We start from the raw sequence: 23,065 nt of genomic DNA, 5'->3' as shown, positions 1-23,065 counted from the left end.
AGCTGCCCCTGCCCCACAGCTGTGGCCCAGCCCTTTCTCCCTTGTCCCGGGACAGCTGGCAGGCCCGCAGCTGCTGGGCCCTCCCTCTCAGGCTGGCACTTGTACCCAGACACCCCAGGCCCAGAGTCTACTTGCTCCTCGTTCCCTTCTCTGGTCCTCCTGTGACTCACTGGGGCCTGGCAGGGGCCCAGATGGAGAGCAAAACATCCAGGGTCCTGCTTAGAGCCATTATTTCCCTTGAGTTCCAGGAATAGCCTTCAGCTGCCGGATAGGTTTCAAGGGGAGCCATGAACCCCTTCAATAATAAGCGGATATTCATGTCTATGCATTTTTTTTTTTTTTTTGAGACGATTGGTCTGGGGATTTTGTCTTACTCTCAAAGGGGGTTAAGCTCCTGGTGGATGGCGAGGTCAGGTAGAAATCCTCGGGTCACAGGCCTGCTCTGGCCTGGCTCTGCCCTAGGCCTTGGGCACCTGGCCAGGTCAGTCACCTGCCTCAGGCTCCATTCAGCTTCCCCGTCTATAAAATAACAGGTTAAGCAAGGTGGTGACTGAGGACCCCTCCAGCCTCAAAATTCAGTAGCCTTGTCACTGATGTCACTGCCCACTCCCACCTGATTTCTGTCCCACACCCCGAAGCCCGGCCCTTTCATTTAGCCCGGCCACGGGGAAGGGACGCAGTTGCTGATGCTGAGAGTTGGAGCTCTCTGCCTTCACGATGCAGTTGTAAACAGGGGTCTGTGGGCTTTCTGGGGCGCAGCCTGCCGCCCCATCTGTGTCCTGGAGACAGAAGCCCTGGGCGTGTATGCTTCTTCCTCCTGCAAGTGTCAGAGTCCTTAAGAAGAGGCAGTCTGTTGCTTTGGTTGTCAGAGACACCCTGGAGCAAGGCCCAAGTTTGACCCCAGAAGGACAGGGGGTTGAAGGTGCCCCAGGACCTGGCATGGCCTCCTGGGCCTCTGTGGGGACGGTGGGTATGGTCAGATCTGGATGTGCCTCTCCTTGGTTTGCTGGGTCCCCGGGCCAGCAGAGGCTCAGAGGTTATGGGTGTGCCATCCTGGACGGACCTCACCAGGCCTACTGTCACGTGACCACTGTCAACACTCTAGTCCCCTAAATTCTCTGAGCCTCATTTCTTCATCTTCCATTGGGGGTCCTACTCCTACGGGTCCTGGCAGCCTCACAGGAGGGCCGAGAAGTCCAGAATCCTAGCGAGGCAGTGTTCTTTACCTTTCTGGGGCTGTCTCGTGCGCTATGAGTGTAAGGGTCCCTGAGAGGCCGAGTGGACAGTTCCAGCCCCACTGCTGCACCCCACAGGACATGGGGTACACCACCTGGACCCCTTGGGCCTGACACCACCTGATGCCTACCCACCTGGCTGAGCGAAATCATATGCAAAGCCAGCTGTGAAGTGCACAACCCTCCCTCGGCAGTCAGCTTGTTTGTCCCACAGATTTGGGTCCACCAAGTTGATTTTTATTTAAAGGGCAATTTTTTTTTTCCATTAAAAAAAAATTCACCATAGGGAGTTCCCTGGTGGCTCAGTGGGTTAAGGATCTGGCATTGTCACTGCAGCGGCTTGGTTGCTGCTGTGCCGCAGCTTCAATTCCCTGGCCTGGGAACTTCCACATGCCTCGGTCGTGGCCAAAAAAAAAATTCATCATAAAGATAGAATTTCTAATCAGAGCTCCCAAGTTGATATAATCCCACCTGTGAGCCCCAGTAATGTTACCCACACCAGACGGTACTTGCTCTTCAGTCTGTGTGTGTGGTCTTATTTTGGATGAAGACATGATTCCCATTAGGCTTTTTGTTTTCTTCTTCTTTTCTTTTTTTGTCTTTTTAGGGCCGCATCCATGGCATATGGAGGTTCCCAGGCTCAGGGTTGAGTCAGAGCTGCAGCCGCCAACCTACGCCACAGCCACAGCAACACCAGATCCGAGTCTCATCTGCGACCCATACCACAGCTCACAGCAATGCTGGATCCTTAACCTGCTGAGCAAGGCCAGGGATCAAACCCCCACCCTCATGGATGCTTGTCAGATTCATTTCTGCTGCGCCATGATGGGAACTTCCCATTAGGCTTTTTGAAATTGAGAATGTTGGATATTGTCTTAGTAGTTCTTTTTGTCTTTTTTTTTTTTTTTTTTTAACCTTTTCTAGGGCCACACCCACGGCATATGGAGGTTCCCAAGCTAGGGGTCTAATCGGAGCTGTAGCTGCCAGCCTACGCCACAGCCACAGCAATGCGGGATCCGAGCTGCGTCTGCCACCCACACCACAACTCACGGCAACGCCGAATCCTTAACCCACTGAGCAAGGCCAGGGATCGAACCCGCAACCTCATGGTTCTTAGTCGGATTCGTTAACCACTGAGCCACGATGGGAACTCCTGTCTTAGTTCTGAAGACCTTTGGGACTGGGGAACTTAGGATGGGAACCAGTGGCTTATTCAAGTATTAATGAAGTATTGTTACTATTATTATTATAACTAGCTCATACTGGGGATTTGTTCAGAGTCTGTGTGGGGTGAAGCCACTTTGGGGAGGGGGTGGTCTTTGGACCCACAGAGGGCTGATGAACCATATTTCCATTCTGACATGTAGAAGGTTCAGGTGCCCGAGTGCCTGTGGTACAGTGGAGACCACAGGGCAGGGGCCACAGGAGGCCCTCCCCTGTCACTGTCCACGTGACCAAGGATGACCCCTGCTGAACAGATGTCATGCATCATCACCTGTGAGTCTGGTGGGGCGCCAGCCGCCCCTGGTGTGGCGGCGAACAAGGCCTGGGCAGGCCCAGCTTGCAAGTGTCCCCAAGGTTGGTAAATGAAGCTATGGTCCGGCCTCCAGAGTTCCTTTAACCTCTCATGCAGTAGGCAGGACAAGTGTCACCCCCCTTGGCCGGATGAGGAAAGCAACCAGAGATACCGAGTGACTGACTCAGAGGCACAGGACAGGTTCAGAGCCCTGTAGGAACTTGAGCCTGAGCCTGGTCCCCGGGGGGGGGGGGGGCCGAGTCCAGGCTCTGACGTTCTTGTCACCAGCCCGGCCCCCGCCTCCCCTGAGCCTGCGGTGGGGCCCAGCGCTGAGGCCCTCCCTCCAATGTCTCCCCAGGATCAGGCAGCTAAGGACAAGGCCCTGCAGAGCATGGCTACCATGTCGTCCGCCCAGATCATCTCCGCCTCAGCCTTCCACAATAAAATGGCCCTCGCCCGGGGCCCAGGCTACCCGGCAGTCTCAGGGGTAAGTGGGGCTGCCCGGAGCCAGAGGCCACACCACCCTGTCCTTCTCACTCCTCCCCCCGCGAGGCGCCCCAGCACTGGCCGCACCAAAGTCCTCACTTGAGTCCTCTCGGGCCAGGAGAGCCGGGGAAGGAGGGACCAAGGAGCGAGGGGCCACGCAGGTGTTGGAACCCCTTCCTCAGGGCCTTGGCAGCGACACAGGGTGAGGTCACCTGTTGGCCGGCTAGGCCGGTGGCTCTGCAGAGTCGGCCCAGTTTACAGGAGAGGATGCTGAGGCCCCAGGCTCTGGTGCAGCAGCAGCGTGTCCTGAACAGCCCCCGCCTCCCCGCCTCAACCTGCACCCTTAGGTGCACCTCCCAGGTGGAGGGCTGATGTCCAGGAACAGACTTCTCTGGAATTTTAAACTTCTCGGCTCCAGAACTGATCTCTCTGCTGTGACCAGGTTGGTCACGTGCTCAAATAGTCCAGAAAGGCCCCTCCTTCCCAGGGCTGCGTCCTCACAGGGATTCCTAGCCTGCTGGGACTAACGGGACTTCAGGATGTCTCTTTGCACTGGCTCAGGCCCGAGAGGAAGGGGCTGTCGCAGGCCCTGTGCCAGGTGAGGCTTGTGTCCAAGGTTTTTCCAGTTTTTCCAAGCGTGTCCAGAGACCGTTAGTCCAGCAGGGTGTTGAATAGACAGGACAGCAGCCGCAGTGACTGTGCGCAAGTGAGATGGGGGCACTCAGATGTAATTAGGATTCTCTTTTTCTTTGTCTTTTTAGGGCCACACCCACGGCATATGGAGGTTTCCTGGCCAGGGGTCGAATTGGAGTTTTAGCTGCTGGCCTACGCCACAGCCACAGCCACAGCAACTCGGGATCCAAGCCGCATCTGCAACCTACACCACACCTCATAGCAATGCCGGATCCTTAACCCTCGGAGCGAGGCCAGGAATTGAACCTGCATCCTTATGGATGCCAGTCAGGTTCATTAACTGCTGAGCCATAACGGGAACTCCCTAAATAGGATTCTTGACTCTAGGACTGTGGGTACCTATACTATGGATCAGTCTTTGAGGAGGTAGATGGGTGCCAAGTTTGGGAGTCTGGGCACTTCTCCCGAGAGCCCTCAGCGGCGGGCATTCGAGGCGAAAGTTCCTTGAAACACACTTTGGGATGTGGTTCTGCCTGGCCCCAGGCCACAGCATTATCATGCTTCCCACCACCAGCCTCGCCCTCCGGTGAGGCCCCTGCCGGGTCTGTCCCCGCTCTTGAGGCTCTGCTGACTCTGCGCTTTTGCCTCCTTAGTTCTGGCAAGGAGCTTTGCCGGGCCAAGCCGGAACGTCCCACGAGTGAGTATGGCCACGGGGCTGCCCTTTGCTCCCTGGGCACCACTGGAGTCCGTGAGCTCATGCGGCTGACCTAGGCTGCAGGGTGGACGGGCCGCTGTCTGGGGTCGGCCTTGCAGGATGGCCCTGCACTTAGGGATCAGGCCTTCCTACTCACGGGCACCCTGGGGTGGCACTTGCTGCAGCTCCTGTCTATCCAGGGTGTAGCAGGGCCTGAGCTCGGAACCTTTGGAGGAGGCTTGGAACCAGCTCCCTGGCTGGTAGAGATAGAGGCAGGGAGGAGGGGTGGTTTTTCCCAACAGACAGGCTGCTTCTGTGGGTTGGCCAGAATCCTGCAGAAGCGGGTAGCCAGAGCCACTGGCCCCAGGCTCACACGTCCTCTCCTGTCTCCCACAGTGTGAAACCTTTCTCTCAGCAAACCTACACTGTCCAGCCGTCGCTGCCTCTGCCAGGTGGGTCGGCAGTGCCTGGCTCCCTTGCCCCCCTGCGTCTTCTGCTCCAGGCCCCAGACCCCCTTAGGTGCTGCCCTAGCATGTGCTTAGACTGCATCTCCGCCTTCCTGCTTCTCCCCATCCTTTGCTGGGAGCCAAGCCCCTGGTGCTCCTGAGCTGCCTGTCTTCCCCAGCAGGGCTCAGGGCTTGCGGGTTGCACCCAGTTCAAGGGCCAGCGCCCGGGTCCCCGGGCGGCTGTTCCACCTACGTGGTGCCCTGTCCGGCTTGACTCCTAGGATGTCCTCCCTTGGTGACACCATAATCCTCTCCTTCAAGATGGGGGACCAGGAGTTCCTATTGTGTCTCAGTGGGTTATGAACCCAACTAGTATCCATGAGGTCACAGGTTCAATCCCTGGCCTCTCTCAGTGGGTTCAAGGATCTGGTATTGCCATAAGCTGTGGGGTGGGTTGCAGACGCGACTCAGATCCTACATTGCTGTGGCTGTGGTGAAGGCCGGCAGCTCCTGCTCCCATTTGACCTCTAACCTGAGAACTTCCATGTGCCTTGGTATGGCCCTAAAAAAAGGGGGGTAGCTCAGGAGAGCAATGCTTTCTGGCCTGGAGCCCCTGGTTAGCAGGTGGAGGTCCTGCCCTAACTGCTCACATGACCAGCTCTGTCCCTGCGTCTTTCTCAGGAGGGTCTTTCCACCTTCCACGCTGCAGTGCAAGACAGGGTCCCCGCCCTAGACTCCCTTTCCAGCTTGGTCATGATTCCTGCCTTCTTCTGGCCCCATGATCCTCCTGATTTCTGATGGCTGCGTGGTGCTGCCTACCCGCCACCACTCTCTACCCCCAGTCCGTCCCCCCTCTTCCAATCTAGGCTGTGCTTGCCCCTTGCTCCCCCCGTCTTCTCCCAGGCCCTCCTTGTTCTTGCCTGGACCACTGTGGCAGCATCTCCACCTACTCCTCGTCTTCAGTGTCATCCCCCATCCTCCCCAGTAACCCACCCCATCATCTTTTAAAGCATCCATCTCATCCTGCTGCTTCTGGCTTATAATCCTTTAGCAGCTCACTGGTGCCTTCTGAGCTGACTTGTCACTCTCTTTGCCTGGAGCAGTATCTGCCCGGTGCCTGTGTTTTCCGCGTGTTGGGCCGTGTCCGATGTGTGCAAGGCCGTTTTCAGGAAGGCGCGTTTGAACAAATGAATCAGTGATTCAGCACAGGCGTCAAGTACCAGCTGGTGTGTCCAGCATGGTCTCTGCCCCCTGTCCCCCGACTGTTTTTTCTCTGTCTCCTCCCTGGGCTCCTGACTCACCCGCCTTGGCACTTGATGCCAGGAAAAGCTGGTGTGGTCTGGAGGTCTGCCTCCCTGACCTCTCGTCCCCTCCATCACCGAGTCCTGGGATTTTGCTCCCTCCTTGTCCCTCCTGTGTCCCCTCCTCTTCCTTCCACTGCCTTATTCATTTGCTACTCACATAAAAACCCACAAGGACTGTGTTTCTGCTTGCCTTGCCCCTGCCGGCTCCTTTCTCCACACGGAATAGGATCCTTCAGAAATGCATATCTGATCATTCCTCTGTCCTCTTAAAATCCTCTGGTCCCTCTCCTGAGCCCAGACTGAAACTTGCTCCTAACCCAGCAGCCACGGCCCGTCTCCTCAGCCTTGTTTCCTGCCCCGGGACAGACTGCCCTTCCCGTCAGACCTGCTAGGCTGAGCCTCAGCGTCACTGAGCGTCTCACAGCCCCGAGCCTGCTGCCTGGAGCGCCCTTTCCCTGTCCGCACCTGCTGCCTCCCGCTTCTACTTCATAGCTTCTTTAAGCATCACCTTCGGAAGACCTTCCCTGACCACCTCCAAGGTGCCCTGGGAGCTCCGCTGCTGTGCTGAGTGACTCCCCTGTCAGTTGTCCTTGTGTTCAGTGCTTCACTAATTTGCAAACCTGCATCCAGTGCCTGTTCTGGACCAGGCGCTATTCCAGGGGTTGTAGAGACCGCAGTGATGGGCCCCATGTCATTGCAGTCCTTTGTCTGCTCATCTCCCTGGCTGGACCAGAAGCTCCTCCAGGGCAGGAACTAAGCAATGGCTGCCTCGAAAGCCCTCGGTCCAACAGGGGTCCTGCCCCCCACCCCTGTCCCACCCAGCATCCTGTCTCCCTTGAGGGAAATTCTGTGCAGGGCCGTAGGGGACTGAGCTGGTCCAGGCTGAGCTCTCTGCCTGCTGGTCAGTGCTTTGCCCTCCTCCCCACCCCTCCTGGGAGGCCTATTTAAGGCAGACAGCAGGCCCCCCCCGCCAGCTGGTGAGCCTGGGGGCCTGGCGAGGGTGCGGCTGGCAGGCCTGTGGACCAGTTCCCATGTGTGTCCACTGTGTGCAGGGTTCGAGTCTCCCTCAGGACACACCCCGTCGCCCTCCGCACCCCCGGCACCCCCATGGCAGGGCCGCAGTGTGGCCAGTTCCAAGCTCTGGATGTTGGAGTTCTCTGCCTTCCTGGAGCGGCAGCAAGACCCCGACACGGTAGGTTCCGGCATCTGTCCGGCCACTCCACTGCCCCTTCCTCATCCCCAGAGCCTCCTGCTCCCGCCCCTCCTCCAGCTCCGGTCATGCCTGCTCCGCTTCCCCACGCTGCCCTCCTGCCCCGCTCCACCTGGGTCTGGACTTAGGCTCCCTGCTCCTCTCCATCCGTCCCTGTCCTCTGTCTGCTCCCTTCCCCACTTCTTTCTCACTGGAGCCCCCCCCCACCTGCTGCTCCCTCCTCAGAGCTTGGGCCCCATCCTGGTCCCCTCAGCCCTGTCCCCTCCCTGCTCCCTCCATGTCCTTGTTCCACCCAGCTCCACGCACAGGCTGCTCTGCCCTTGCCCTGGGGCTCTGAGGAGCCTCCTGTCTGCCCCACATCTCAGGACACCAGCAGGGAGCAGCAGTCCACCCCCACCCTGTCCCCTTCAGTGTCCACTGTCCCGGGTGACCAGGATCACCCGCAAAGATCAGGGGAGCTGAGTGGCACCCAGCCAGGGGGCCAGGATGCCAAAGCCAGGGACACTTCACTGACGGCTTCACTTTGACATTTTCCTTAATCTTTTCTTTTTTTTTTTTTTTGTCTTTTTGCCTTTTTTTCTAGGGCCGCACCTGCGCATATAGAGGTTCCCAGGCTAGGGGTCTAATCAGAGCTGTAGCCGCTGGCCTACACCAGAGCCACAGCAACACGGGATCCAAGCCGTGTCTGCGACCTACCCCATAGCTCACGGCAACGCCGGATCATCAACCCACTGAGCAAGGCCAGGGATCGAACCTGCAACTTCATGGTTTCTTGTCGGACTCATCAACCACTGAGCCACGACAGGAACTCTTTTTTTTTTTTTTGTCTTTTTAGGGCCGCACCCTTGGCATAAGGAGGTTCCCAGGCTAGGGAGTCCCGTCAGAGCTGTAGCCACAGCAACTCGGGATCCGAGCCGTGTCTGCGACCTATATACCTCAGCTCATGGCAACGCTGGATCCTTAACCCACTGAGCAAGGCCAGGGATCGAACCCGAGTCCTCATAGATGCCAGTCAGGTTTGTTAACTGCTGAGCCACGACGAGAAATCCCACGTTGACATTTTCAGACATTTTTTAGGTGAGGAGCCCATTAATCAAACACACTGTCCCTCAGAAGCCTAGCAAGGGCCTCAAAAGAAGTGAATTTTTTTGGTTGCAGTGAAGGGCTCCAGGGGGGAGTGCACCCTGTCTGGGCCAGTGGTTTTCCATCACAGATGAGGTAACGGGGATGCAAAGAGAGAAAGTGACTTGCCTGAGGGTGTTTGGTGACGGGGTCAGGACTCAGCATAATACCCGTCGCAGCTACAGTGAGCCGAGCACCTGCTGGGGGCTGGCCCGCACCAGGTGCACGACACCTGCGAATCTGCTTTCCTTTACCTTCAGCCCTTCTACTGGCTCCGTTTTACCAGTGGGGAAACCGAGGCCTGAGCCCTGGCATCCTCCGCTGTGGGCCCCCGGCTGGACTCTGAGCCTGGTCTGGTCTGTCGGCCCCGCTGCCCCTGCGGCTCCTCAGACCAGCCGTTCTGTCCACAGTACAACAAGCACTTGTTTGTGCACATCGGCCAGTCGAGCCCCAGCTACAGCGACCCCTACCTCGAAGCCGTGGACATCCGCCAGATCTACGACAAGTTCCCCGAGAAGAAGGGCGGCCTCAAGGAGCTCTTTGAGCGGGGCCCCTCCAACGCCTTTTTCCTCGTGAAGTTCTGGGTAAGCCCCTGACGGCCTCGTCCTTCCTACCCCAGCACATGGATGGCCTTGGAGAGGAAGGAGGAGAGGTGGGCATGGGTGCCCTTGCGGGTGGGCTCTGGGGCGGGCGGGACCAGTGTGAAGGGACCAGCGGGCACGGAGAGCCCTCCAGTGGCAGGAGCTCAGACCCGTGGGGCCACTGGTACCCCTGAGCGAGGTCCCCTCCTGGCGGGTGGTGACGAAGACCTACAGGAGACCCCGAGGGGTAAGCAGAGAGCCCCCCAGCCACCTGAGGCATTGAATGCCGAGGTTTCCAGGCTGGAGTGGGGCAGCTGTTGGGCTGGACAGGGCTTGGAGATGTGGACTGTTGACTCAGGTCACCCCCAAAGAAACGCCGGGCTTCTCAAACAGCTCAGCCTGTAGCTTGGCCTCCACTGCCCCCCACCCCCGCCTCACCCCTGCATGGGTATTGTGTGCATAGAGCCCCCTCCTCTCAAAACCTCCTCCAAGACCGGGAGGCATGGTACCTGGTCTGGGCGTCCAGCACCCACAGAAAAACAGTTGCAGGGAAAAGCACAAAGTAAGACAGCAGGTGGAAGGGCAGGCAGTCCTGGCGGGTGATGGGAGCCTGAAGCTGGGCCTGGGTGGCTCTGCCGACGTTCCTCTTCCCGCATCATCCCGACGCAGCTCAGGGAGTCTCACCCTTTATTTGATCCCAGACCACCTTGACCATCTGAAAGCTGTGCTTTTCCTAGAGGTGGGCATGTTCCCCCAAAAGTCTATGTGATTCCAGGTGGCTTCCAGGCTCCTGGCTCGGAACTCTCAGCCCAGCTCTCATCCACAGCCAAACGCGTGGGGCCAGCTGCCTGCAGGGGGTCAGAAACCCAGGGCCTGGATCCTGGGTTTGTATCCACAGGACAGCTTGCTCTGCGAGCAGGTGGACATTGGCCCTGGGCCGTTAGGGATGGTAAAGTCTATTAGGTGGAGAAAGGAAAGGGCTGTTAAAGGCTCAGGAGGCAGGAGAAAGGGCTTCCGGGGTCGCTGGTCGTGGGTAAACTTGTGCGAGAGGGGCAGTAGAAAGAAAACCGTGAGAGGTGAGCTAGGTGCTGGAAGGTCCGCATCCTACGAAGGTCAGCATCTATCCTGGGATGAAAAACAGGTGATTGTGTCTTTTATTTCATCTCATTTTTAAATCAATGCATGTTCATAGTTATTAACACCAAGAGGCTTGTAAGAACAGGCATCAGATTCTTGTCCCAGTCCTTTTAACCCCAGCCCTAATCCCAAGAGGCCATCACTGTAAAGTGTCACTGTTTTTTCTGTTTTCTCTCCTGAGTCCTAAATAATATGCTTATATGGCTATGCTTTGATTTTTGTTTTGTTTTGTTTAATTTCATGGCTGTACCCATGGCATATGGAAGTTCCTAGGCCAGGGATCAAATCTGAGCTACAGCTGAGACCTATCCCACAGCCAGGAACTCCAAATCATATTCTTTTTTTGTTTCATTTTGGCCACCCCAAGGCATATGGAGTTTCCAGTCCAGGGATCAGATCCAAGCCACAGTTGATACCTAAGCTGCAGCTGCAGCTGCAGCAACTCCAGATCCTTAACCCACTCTGCTGGGCCGGGGATCAAACCTGTGTCCCAGTGTTCCCAACACGCCATCCATCCCATTGAGCCACAGCGGGAGCTCCCCAAATCAATTATTTACATGCATTTACTTTTTTTTTTCTTTTTTAGGGCTCCATCTGTGGCATATGGAAGTTCCCAGGCTGGGGATCGACTTGGAGCTGCAGCTGCTGGCCTACACCACAGCCATAGCAGCACGGGATATGAGCCTCGTCTGCAGCTTACACTGCAGCTCATGGCAACACCAGGTCCTTAATCCACTGAGTGAGGCCAGGGATTGAACACGTGTCCTCATGGATACTGTTTGGGTTGGTTACCGCTGAGCCACAACAGGAACTCCTGTTTACCTTTTTGAGAAACTGCCAGACTGTCTTCCAAAGTGGCGGCCCCGCTTTACATCTCCCCCAGCTGTGTGTGAGCGTCTCAGTCTCTCCACACCCTCGGCAACACTTGATATTTTCTGTGATGATGGCTGTCCCAGTGGGTAGGAAGTGGATTTCCCTGTGCTTATTGGCCATTCATACACCTTCTTTGGAGAAACGTCTATTCAGCTCCTTTGTCCATTTAAAAAAAATTATTCAATGAATTTATTACATTTATAGTTGTACAATGATCAGTCACAATCCAGTTTTATCGGATTTCCATCCCACACCCCCAGCGCATCCCCCCACCCCCCAACCTGTCTCCTTTGGAAACCATATGTTTTTCAAAGTCTGTGAGTCAGTATCTGTTCTGCAATGAAGTTAATTGTGTCCTTTTTTCAGATTCCACATGTCAGTGAGAGCATTTGATGTTGGTGTCTCATTGTCTGACTTCACTCAGCATGATAATTTCTAGGTCCATCCGTGTTGCTAAAAATGCCGGTATTTCGTTCCTTTTAATGGCTGAGTAATATTCCATTGTGTGTATGTACCACATCTTCTTGATCCACTCCTCTGTCAATGGACATTTAGGTTGTTTCCATGTTTTGGCTGTTGCAAATAGTGCTGCAATGAACATCAGAGTGCATGTGTCTTTTCGAATAATGGTTTTCTCTGGATAGATACCCAGGAGTGGGTTCTTTGCCCATTTTTTGATTGGCTTCTTTGGCTTTTATTATCAAGTTATGAGTTCTTCATATATTATAGAGAGAAGTCTCTTTTCAGATACATGACTTATAGATACGGACCCTATTCTGTCTTTTTTCACATTCTTTTGTGTGTGTGTCTTAATTTTTTTTATTCTCTATTATTGAAGTATAGTTGATTTACAATGTTTCAGGAAAACAGCGAAGTGATTCACTTATATATCTATGTCTATATTCTTTTTCAAATTCTTTCCATTTTAAGTTATTACAAGATATTGAGTATAATTCCCTGTGCTATGCAGTAGGTCTTTGCTACTTTTTTTTTTTTTGGCTGTCCCTCATGGCATGTGGAATTTCCCAGGCCAGGGATTGATCCCACTCCACAGCAATGACCCAAGTGGCTGCAGTGACAATGCCAGATCCTCGATGATGCGCTGCACCACAGGGAACTCCTATCTTTTTTACACATAGTCGTGTCTGTCTTTCTTTTCTTTCTTTTCTTTTCTTTTCTTTTCTTTCTTCCTTCCTTTCCCTCTTTCTTTCTTTCTTTTGAAGGCCGCTCCCTCAGCATATGGAGGTTCCCAGGTTAGGGGTCCAATCGGAGCTGAAGCCGCTGGCCTGCGCCAGAGCCACAACAACGCCAGATCTGAGCCGCATCTGCAACCTACACCACAGCTCACAGCAACGCTGGATCCTTAACCCACTGAGCAAGGCCAGGGATCGAACCTGAAACCTCGTGGTTCCTAGTCGGATTCGTTTCCACTGCACCACAACAGGAACTCCAAGTGGTGTGTTTCTGTTAAACCCAAATTTCCAAGTTTTCCTCTCCCCTCTTTCCCTTTGGTAACCCTAAGCTTGTTTTCTATGTCTGTGTCTTTTCGCATTCTCGAGAGTGTCCTCTGAAGCTTTTCATTCTGATGAAGTCCTGAGTATCCTTTCTTTCATTGCTCTGGCCATTTGTCCACATGTCAGGGGCTGGGAGCTCTGTGGGCAAGGCAGGCTTGTCACCTGCTGGGCTGGAGTTGGGGAGCCCACTGTTCTACTGAGGAGACCAGTCAGTGTCAGCATTTCCCTGAACCTTTTTCTTTCCTGGGGAGGTTCAGCATCTCCAGGGACACCTCCCCCCATTCCCCTGGCAGGGACATATGTGGTCACGAGCATTCCAGCAGTGGGGCAGGGAGGTCGGTGAGGGGAGCCAACCGTTTTTCAGGGGGTTTCTCCTAATGCCCCATCTCTTCTTCTCTCACGTGCCAGTGTCCCCAAAACCTGATGCCCTCCTGTTTCTCCCTCTGATGGGCTGAGAGGGGCCCTGGAGGGAGGCCTGACCACTCTCCTATGTCGCTGACCCCTCACCTGGAACTCGTCTGAAGGCCCTTTTAGTTTGTCATTCCTCTTGCTTCCCTGGAGAAGCTGTTTTAGTTCAGATCGATGTCAGTCCTTGATTGATTGAACTCTCCTGTCAGTTTGTTCTCGTCTGTTTCCTTCATCTCTGTGGGGCCGCATGGTAAAAAGACCTGTGCTCTCATCCTGCTCGGCCCTCTGGAAGGGAAATGTGAATGTGTATGGTCAGTTTCCCATGTGACCCAGGGGTCCAGGGGTACCACCTCTAATGTATGGGTAGCCATTGTTGGAATGCTGGGCCGAGAAGGATCTGGAGGGAGCCACTCTTGGATCGACTGGTAATGTCTGCCATGGTTGCAGCATGGGGTGCGAGTGGTGCATTTCACTGAAGTGGTTCATTTTTGAACAGGGCATGGCATGGCCAGAGTTGTGCTTGGATGGATGCATCAGCCGTCCAGATGGGAAGCAAGTGGGGAACGGCTAGAATACAGGCCAAGCTAGAGACCTCACCTCTGTAGGGCCTCAGCTGGAGAGGCTGGCTTTACAGTGTGATGTATGAGGCAGGATGCCTGGCTCCCTTTTCTCAGGAAGAGCTTAAACTGTCACACTTCCCTTTTCCCTCTCCCTCCTCTCCCTTCTAGCCTTGATCATGGGAATTGGAACCAAGAGGCTTTGCTGAGGGCAGCCTATTAGCATTGTCACCTTGCAGCCGGCAGTGGCAACTCCCATTTCCTGCTGTGCATTCAGGGAGGCTCCTGCCTTTCCTTCAGGCCGCCTCCGCCCTCTCTCTTGTGCTCCTTCCTCCACCCCTCAAGCCTCTCCAGGCTCAGCCTTGACTCTGAAGAAGGCCCTTGGCTCCGCCACTCCGAGGGTCCGATTTGGGGTGAACTCTAACCAGGGAGGCCTGGCTGGCAGGAGGCTTTGATGGAAACACTGCCCTGATGGGGGAAGAGGGCATATTGGGGGGCTTTTCACTAGCTCCTGCCTCCTTTAGTTGGTGGTAATATTCTGTATTCTTTTGCCACCATCCAGATGGGAACCACCTAGGCCCCCATTTCACAGGTGGGGGAAACCGAGGCATGGCGTGAGAAAGGGCTCTGAGCCACTGAGTCAGGGCAAGCCTCCCTCTTCTGGTCCTCCCTGTAATGTACATGAGGAGGGAGTCAGGGCAGCCAGTGGAAGGTCACCCCAGGCACTGAGTCCCTTTACCTGTATCACCATGTGTTATCCTTGCCACCCCCAAAGGGTGGACGTTGGCAGCCTTGTTTTCTAGCGGGGAGACTGAGGCACAGAGAGGTGAAGCGACTTGTCAGGGCTGCCCGGTTCATAGGGACAGAATCGGGATTCAGACCCAGGCAGTCGGCTCTAGAGTGTCCCTGCGACTGTCCCACTAAGGCATCCTGCTTTGCCAAGTGTCTGGTACCCTGTGGGGCCCTGGTGCTCCCCTGCTTCTGGTGGAGAAGGCTCTGAATTGCCTAAAGAAGGGCCCCTGGCCCCTGAGGAGCGGCAGCCACTGGGGGCATGGAGAGAGCAGAATTAGCTGTGCACTTGGGGTTCTGGGGTTTTCTAGAGCTTGGGTGTCCCTTCCAGGAAATGGCAGGGGTGTCCTACCTGGAGGTGAGAGGTGGTCAGTGGGGAAGAGGAGCCTGAGTGCCCTTGTCTAGCCTGGCTCGAGGTGCTGGTCCTCTCCTTCCTCTCTGACTCTAGGGAGACTGGAAGTGGGGGTGCTAGGAGAAGAGAAGGTGGGCACAGTGGTGCCAGAGTGTGATGGCGCAGGCTCCACATCCTGTGCTGTGTGGATCCAACAGGAGCTCACGTTCCAAGTGGGAGAGCAGATCTCAGCGCCCTGGGGCGGTCACCACCACGTAGGGTGGGACGTGGGCTACCAGCAAGCCCTCCGGGCGTGTCAGCAAGCACCCTGTGTCCGGCTGGGGCGTTGAGGCTCTGCCCTCGTGGGAGAGCTGTGTCCTGAGGGAATCTCGGCACCACTGGCCCCTGCTTCTCCAGCTGAAAAACCAGCACTTTGTTCTTGACGGCCTGCAACTTGCTGAGGACCCTGATGTGTGTCAGCTGGCAGTGAAGGGGACCGTGCACCTGCCCAGCCCTTGTCTGAGCCTCTCTGAAGGCCAGGGGCTTAGGGAGGGTGAGAGTGAGTGAAATGGGAGCCGGGGGGCATGTTGGCAACCCGGGCACCTTGGCCGTCACCTGGTCCCCCTCCTGCTGTGTGGGGAAGGCAGAGGCCCAAGGAAGTACAGGTCTGTGATGTGGGGAAAGAAAGCCCCCTGCCTGTTAACCGTGAGACTTGGTCCGTCGTGGGGTCCTCGCAGGCAGCTTGGGCATCCACAGCTGTCCTGATCCCTCCTTTCCTGCCCCCTGCCCCCAGCTGATGTGAGACTGGCTGCACAGATAGAAAGGGAAGCAGGGAGATCCCATTGTGGCTCAGCAGAAACAAATCTGACTAGTATCCATGAGGATGCAGGTTCGATCCCTAGCATTGCTCAGTGGGTTAAGGATCTGGACATTGCTGTGAGCTGTGGTGTGGGTAACAGATGTGGCTTAGATCCTGCATTGCTGTGGCTGTGGCTGTGGCCAGCTCCAATGCTATCCTTAGCCTGAAAACTTCCATATGCCATGGGTGAGGCCCTAAAAAGACAAAAAAAAAAAAAAAAAAAAAAAAAAAAATGGAAGGAGAAAGGGAAGCAGCCAGGCCAGGACACGGTGCCACCTCCCCCAGACCTCCCTTTTCCTGCCTGGTGATTTGCTCTTCCTGCCCTCAGGCCCTGGGCATGTAGGCAGGGAGGTGGGCAGGGCCCACTTGGAGTGGGAGGAGGACTTGGGTGTCCACCAGCCTCCCAGCCCCTCCTGCTGAAGTTGCTGTTCTCACTGGTGGGGCTGGGTGGTAAGTCATGGGCTGGCGGACGGCCAGGACAAATCGATTCCATTGGAGGCAGGATCGGGTGCAGGAGAGATTGGGTGTGCTCCACGGAGTGCAGGGGCTGAGAAGCTGAAGGCCCCCCACCTCCCCCAGGACATGTGAGACCACTGGAGGCCACCTCTGTCCTTAGGGCATGAGAGAGGGAACTCTTGACAGTGATGGCCAGTAACTCCAGGCTGGAGATTGAGAATGCTAGGCATGGAGTTCCCACTGTTGCACGGTGGAAATGAATCCGACTAGTATCCATGAGGATGTGGGTTCGATCCCTGGCCTTGCTCAGTGAATCTGAGATCTGGCGTTGCCGTGAGCAGTGGTGTGGGTCGCAGACACAGCTGGGATCCCGCTTTGTTGTGGCTGTAGCTGGCAGATGCAGCTTTAATTCGACCCCTAGCCTGGGAACTTCCATATGCCACGGGTGCTGCCCTAAAAAGCAAAAAAAAAAAAAAAGAGTAAGAAAATGCTGGGCAGGGCTGTGTGGGGAGGAGAGTGCCCCAGACTGTCCTGTCACGGGGCCCCGACATTTCTTCCACGCACATACCAGCACATGACAATGATCTGAGCCCCCGCCCCCCAGCCCCCACACCCGGCTGTCCTGGCTCATCTGTCCGTCACCCGATCCCCCGCACCTGTTCCAGGCACAGCCTGGGAGCTGCCCACCGCACCTCAGCTATGAATAGGGTGGATGGTGGGAGGGGTGGGGGGGCACCTCTCAGGGTAACTCGGGGGGCAGCTTTGCCCTCAGGCTGAGAATGCAGAGAAGCCAAGCTTGTTTGGGGAAGATGCTCAGAGTCGGGGATACACGGTGGGCAGGAAACCCCTGCATGAGAGGGTTTTAGAAGGACTTAATTAGAAGGATGTAATTGGAAGGATGGCACTGAGGACAGTGAGGGGCTTGGGGTGTGTGCTGTCACTGGCTGAGGTCCAAGCAGCAGGACCACGGGATGGGTTCTGGGCAGACTTTGGACCATCTTGTCTGTGGGTTTTTTTTTTTTTTTTTTTTTTGTCTTTTTGCCTTTTCTAGGGCCACTCCTGTGGCATATGGAGTTTCCCAGGCTAGGGGTCTAATCAGAGCTGTAGCCGCCGGCCTACAGCACAGCCACAGCAACTTGAGATCCGAACCGCATCTGTGACCCACACCACGGCTCATGGCAACGCCAGATCCTTAACCCACTGAGCAAGGCCAGGGATTGAACCACAACCTCATGGTTCCTAGTCAGATTTGTTAACCACTGAGCCACGACGGGAACTCCTGTTTTTTTTTTTTTTTAATAAGTTTTATTGGAGTCTAGTTGACCTGGAAGTTGTGTTCCTTTCAGGTCTACAGCAAAGTAAATCCATTACACATAAGCATATATCTGCTCCTTTTCAGATTCTTTTCCCATATAGGTTATTACAGAGTACTGAGCAGATTACCCTGTGCTATACAGTTGGTCTTCGTTACTTATCTATTTTATATTTAGCAGTGTGTATATGTCAATCCCAACCTCCCCAGTTTTTCTGTCCCACCCCACATTTCCCCTTTGGTAACCATGATTTTGGTTTCAAAATCTTTGGGTCTGTTTCTGTTTTATAAGTTCTTTTGTATCCTTTTTTTTTAGATTCCATATATAAGTGATATCATATGATATTTGTCTTGGACTTAACTTCTCATGATAATCTCAATCCAGGTCCATCCACATTGCTGCAAATGGCATTATTTCATTTTTTTATGGCTGAGTAATAGTCCATTGTGTGTATGTACCACATCTTCACTATCCCATCCTCTGCGGATGGACATTTAGGTTGCTTCTATGTCTTGGCTATTGTAAACAGTGCTCCAGTGAATATTGGGGTGCATGTGTCTTTTTGACTTAGGGTTTTCTCGCTTGTGGGATTTTTCTCTCTGCCCCCATCTCCTCCCTCTCTCAACCACCAGCTCACCTATTCTATTTGCTCTTATACAAGTCACAAAACCCTTAAGAGCAGAGGCAATGCTGTGGTTTCTTTGGGTCCCCTGCCTGGCTGTGCTGGGCCAGGCAGGATAAACGGGTGAGTTAGGGATTGGAAGGGCCAGGCAAGAGGGAGGCGAGGCCAGAAGACCCAGGGCAATATTGGGGTTAGGGGGTGGGGCTGGGGCTCAGGGGACTGGTGGGGATGCAGGAGAAGGAGGTCCTTGCTTGTGATCACAGGACCGCTCCTCACCCAGAGCCACCGAGGGGTGAGTTATTCCTGTGTGCCCTGTACCAGGCCCAGCCCCAGCCCTGGGAGAGCTCGGTTCCTGCCTCCAGGGTGCTTACCATCTGGAAGGGGCAGGGCCACCTGACTAGGTGGTGCCAACACAGGGTGGTGACAGGCACATCCCATCGCTGCGGAATGCTGGACAGCTGCTGCCACATGCGCTAGGGAGAGCCTGGGAGGGGCAGTGCCAGCCCTGCCCAAGCCCCAGGCACAGCACCTGAATCCACATTTCTTCTATAACAAGGGATCGTTTTCATATCTATTAGAAAACCCAGAATCCCTGATTTCATGGATATAATTGCTCAGGAAAAGAACGGGTTGATTGAAAAGAAACTCTTGGGGCATACCCACACGAAGGAACGGCCTTAATTAGGCCGTGTAGGGGAGGAGCTGGTGGTGGCTGAAGTTGGAGGCATCATTTTATGTCCTGGCCTCACCCGCTGGCCAGCATCACTCCCCTCGTCCCGGTGCCTGCCCTTCGCAGAGGCGGGGCTCCCTGCCAGCTCTTGTCCAGGCACAGCCCACACTTCTCTCGAGCACACGAACTGTCCCTTGGTTTCCAAGGAGGAGCCTGTGACTTAGAGGAGAAAACAGGAGACAGGGAGCGGGTGTGGGCCCCAGGTCACCTTCTGGGTAACTGCATGGCCTTGAGCCCATCCCAGCAGCAATTAATTCCCCCCCAAAGGCCTGGCCCACCCCCGCAGGACCCTTGGGCATTCCCTGACCCTACCCGCGCCCTGCTCCACCTTCACCACAGGCAGAGAAACTGCTGCTTATTTCAGAGCCAAGCAGTGACATGAATGCAGCTATAATTCTTTTGCTTCCTTCCTAATGGCCTTGTGAAAGCCATTGCTGAGCGCACTGAAACATTTGCCATCTAATTCAGCGTCAAAGCAGCCTTTATTTTCCTCATCAAAGTAACACATCCTCATTCCATCTCATAACCTGCTTTTCTTTTTCTCCACTCAACGTTATGTTGTAGTCAGTTCACAAGAGTAACAACAGATCCCTCTCATCGTGGCGTGTGCGATGTATTATCTCTATTGTGCTTAAGACTTTTGAGCCCCTGCTAGTCTAGAAAGTGTTCTTGGAAGTTCCTTCGTGGCGCAGTGGTTAACGAATCCGACTAGGAACCATGAGGTTGCGGGTTCGGTCCCTGCCCTTGCTCAGTGGGTTAATGATCTGGCGTTGCCGTGAGCTGTGGTGTAGGCTGCAGACGCGGCTCGGATCCTGCGTTGCTCTGGCTCTGGCGTAGGCCGGTGGCTACAGCTTCGATTGGACCCCTAGCCTGGGAATCTCCACATGCTGCAGGAGCGGCCCAAGAAATAGCAAAAAAAAAGACAAAAAAAAAAAAAAAAAAGAAAGAAAGTGTTCTTGCTCTTGGAAACCTTTTCTCCCCAAAGGAGAGAAAAGTAATGGCTTTGACGTTCCCTAATGGACAGGGATGGAACAGTCCGGGGCCCGGCTCTGCATCTGCTGGAAACTTCCCCGGGTTCTGGGGTTCCCCTTTTGCAAGAGAGGTCTCCGTGTCAGAGTCTTTATCAAAGTCTGGCAGCCCCCCTGCATTTGTGGGGCTGCCCTCTGGGTCCTGCTTGGCAGCGACTTCCCACTAGTGTGTGTGTGGGAGGGAGGCTCTGCCTAAGAAGGAACTTCTGGTAATCTTTTGGCACATTTCTGAGTCTGAAGTTCCTCTCTTAGCTCCCTGACTCAAATGGGTTCTGGGGGTGAGGACCCTTCTGTGGTTGAAGCCTTCAGAAATAAAATTCCTGGAGTTCCCGTCGTGGTGCAGTGGTTGACGAATCTGACTAGGAGCCATGAGGTTGCAGGTTCGATCCCTGGCCTCGCTCAGTGGGTTAAGTATCCGGCGTTGCTGTGAGCTGTGGTGTAGATCACAGACGCGGCTTTGGTCTGGCATTGCTGTGGCAGCTGTAGCTCCGATTTAGACCCCTAGCCTGGGAACCTCCATATGCCGCAGGTACGGCCCTTAAAAGAAAAAAAAAGAAAATAAATGAAATTCCTGCCTCAACATCACCAAGGCACCCAACTGTCTTGCCAGGCTGGGAAGGTGGGTGCCCCTGTGGCAAAGGGGCTCTGTGAGCAGGTGCTAACCAGACCTCTCGGACTAGTGAGAGGAAGAGCCAAACAGAAGGAGGCTGGCGTTGGGGAGATTGGCCTGGAGGTGGAACAGAGGTGCAGAAGGTCAGGGGTGGCCGGACTCACAGTGCACAGAGAGAGCAAGAGGCCAGCCCCCAAAGCCATTGCTTAAAGGGCACTGGCAGGGTCCTGAAGACCAGTTTGGGGCCCCGCCTACTGGGCTGTTGGTACCTGGCAGGCAGCAGGGGCCGGAGGCTAATGCAGGGGAGCCCTTTGCCTTTGTTTGGGCCACAGGACCTGACTTCATACCAGTCCTGCTGCGGACAGAATGGAGGCTTTCACACACCCTTCGGCCAGGTTCTTTCCAAGCCTCCTGAGTGAGTCCTGGCCCTGGGACCTGGGCTGTGGCCCCAGAGGCCTCCTTGACGCTGCCCCGAGCAGGGCCCCTCTGAATCCCCTTCTTGCTTTCCCCTTGTCTCCCTCCAGGCAGACCTCAACACCAACATTGAGGACGAGGGCAGCTCCTTCTACGGCGTCTCCAGCCAGTACGAGAGCCCCGAGAACATGATCATCACCTGCTCCACCAAGGTCTGCTCCTTCGGCAAGCAGGTGGTGGAGAAAGTGGAGGTAGGGCCACGCCGCCCACACCCCTGCAGCCTGGGCTTCGGCCGCTGCTCACCTCTTTCCCCACACTGAGTTCATGAAGTCTTACCTTCACCCCTCAGCTTGCGATAACCCCCCTCGCATCAACCCATGGGAGGCTGGGCACCCCCATCCCAGTGGGGAGCCTTCCCAACACACCTGCGCCGAGCCCCGCCCACAGCGCGGAACCTTAGGGTGGAGTCTGGGCAGCAGCGACTCTGAAAAGCCCTTCACGTTGTTCTAATGACATTTTTATTTCGAGATAATTGTGGATCTACAGGCAATTGTCATCCCTTCCCTAGTTCCCCAGTGGCAGCATCCTACATACCTAGAGTGTAACAAGAACCGCCTGGCAGGAGACAGTGATGCAATCCACCAGCCTGATTCAGATTTCCTCCATTTACACACACTCACTGGTGTGCACATGTTTGTGTGTGTGTGTGTGTGTGTGTGCGCGCGCGCGCGCATCCCCAGGCATGCATGCCAATGGATAGGTACACATATGTGACGGTTCTGTGGGCGCAAGGGTCCCTGTGGCCCTGTCCCCATGTGCAACCAGAGTTGGGGCATCATTCTGTCCCGTCTGGCCATTCGCCCCTCTGTGTCTTTAAGCTCCTTCTTCTAACACCCAGCTGCTGGGTCACTGGGGGGAGGGCTCTCTGTTCTCAAGGGCCTCCTGAGAGGCCTCTCCTTCTACTACGAGTGGGTTATGGAGCTTCCTCTTGGAGCTGGGTCTGGCTGGAGGTGGGCAGAGACCTCCTAAGCTGCGCTGTCCCTGGGTCCTGCAGACCGAGTACGCGCGCTATGAGAACGGCCATTACTCCTACCGCATCCACCGGTCCCCGCTGTGTGAGTACATGGTCAACTTCATCCACAAGCTGAAGCACCTGCCCGAGAAGTACATGATGAACAGCGTGCTGGAGAACTTCACCATCCTGCAGGTGTGTGTGTGTGTGTGCGCACGCGTGCAAGTGTATGTGTGGGCAGGCGGGGGCGGGGCGCAGATGTGTCGAGTGGGGCAGAAGTGAGCAGTGGGCAGAGCAGAGGGCATGCCGTCTCCTGGGGCCCAGACCCCCTCCTCTCCTCACCCCTGCAGGTGGTCACCAACAGAGACACACAGGAGACCCTGCTGTGCGTCGCGTATGTCTTCGAGGTGTCAGCCAGCGAGCATGGGGCTCAGCATCATATCTACCGGCTGGTGAAGGAATAAGAGACCAGGGAGCAGGGAGGGGGGACGAGACATCGTGTGTGCCGGGACGTGGGGAGGGGACCTATGGGGGCAGCCCCCCCCCCGAAGTGCCAAGAGAGTTGAAGTCACGACTCTTCTACCCAGGAACAAACCGTGCCTGAACCTGCAGTGCCTAATCCCAAATAAACCCAAGATCTGTGTATTTTCAGAGGAACTGATCTGGCTGTGTGAGCCTTGGGAGGGACCGAGGGAGAAGGGGGCTTCCTGGGGAGCAGGCTGGAAGCAGCCCCAGGGGTGCCTCTCGTGCAGTTCTGAAGCCGAGGCCCCAGCGGACTCAGCCAGGAGTGTCACCAGATGCTGAAGTTCAAGATCCGATGGTCCCTGTGGTGCATGGGCATCTCTGCCCTCTGCTGCAGCCATGCTGCGAGGCCTGAGGAGGGTGTGGGTCCTCCCTCCTATGTGGGCACTGCAGCCACCTAGGAGTGATGTGTCTGCTCTCCCCCGCTCCCCGCCACCCTCCCACCTCCTGCCACCTCTGCTGCCTCTGCACCAGAGCAGCTAACAGGGAAGCCTGGGCCAGCCCTGGGGTGGGTTTCAGGTGTGAGGGAGATTGAGTTGTTGGGAGGTTGGAAGGGGACACAGGGTCCTTGAAGTACTTTTCGTCCGTGGCCATGCTTGCTGTCAGGGGGATGGGTCCCGGGTCAGAGGAGCCCGAGACAGCAAGGGTGGGGGTCCAGTGCTG

At 55.4% G+C, this 23,065-nt stretch overlaps 1 protein-coding gene across 1 annotated transcript in view; it reads left to right on the top strand.

The window, feature by feature from the left end:
- TEAD4 (TEA domain transcription factor 4) overlaps positions 1 to 22,487 on the top strand; it is a 37,188-nt gene extending 14,701 nt beyond the window's left edge. The window contains exons 4-11 of the mRNA NM_001142666.1: positions 3,110 to 3,238; positions 4,524 to 4,567; positions 4,961 to 5,016; positions 7,367 to 7,506; positions 9,057 to 9,230; positions 20,979 to 21,119; positions 21,923 to 22,075; positions 22,231 to 22,487. Coding sequence (NP_001136138.1) covers positions 3,110 to 3,238; positions 4,524 to 4,567; positions 4,961 to 5,016; positions 7,367 to 7,506; positions 9,057 to 9,230; positions 20,979 to 21,119; positions 21,923 to 22,075; positions 22,231 to 22,344 — 951 coding nt within the window. The 3' untranslated portion in view covers positions 22,345 to 22,487. The remainder of the gene's footprint in view (positions 1 to 3,109; positions 3,239 to 4,523; positions 4,568 to 4,960; positions 5,017 to 7,366; positions 7,507 to 9,056; positions 9,231 to 20,978; positions 21,120 to 21,922; positions 22,076 to 22,230) is intronic.

The sequence above is a fragment of the Sus scrofa genome, chromosome 5 (genome assembly GCF_000003025.6).
Source record: "Sus scrofa isolate TJ Tabasco breed Duroc chromosome 5, Sscrofa11.1, whole genome shotgun sequence".
Classification (NCBI taxonomy): domain Eukaryota; kingdom Metazoa; phylum Chordata; class Mammalia; order Artiodactyla; family Suidae; genus Sus; species Sus scrofa.
Note: the sequence above shows the minus strand (reverse complement) of the source record. Positions and strands in the feature narration are given on the sequence as shown.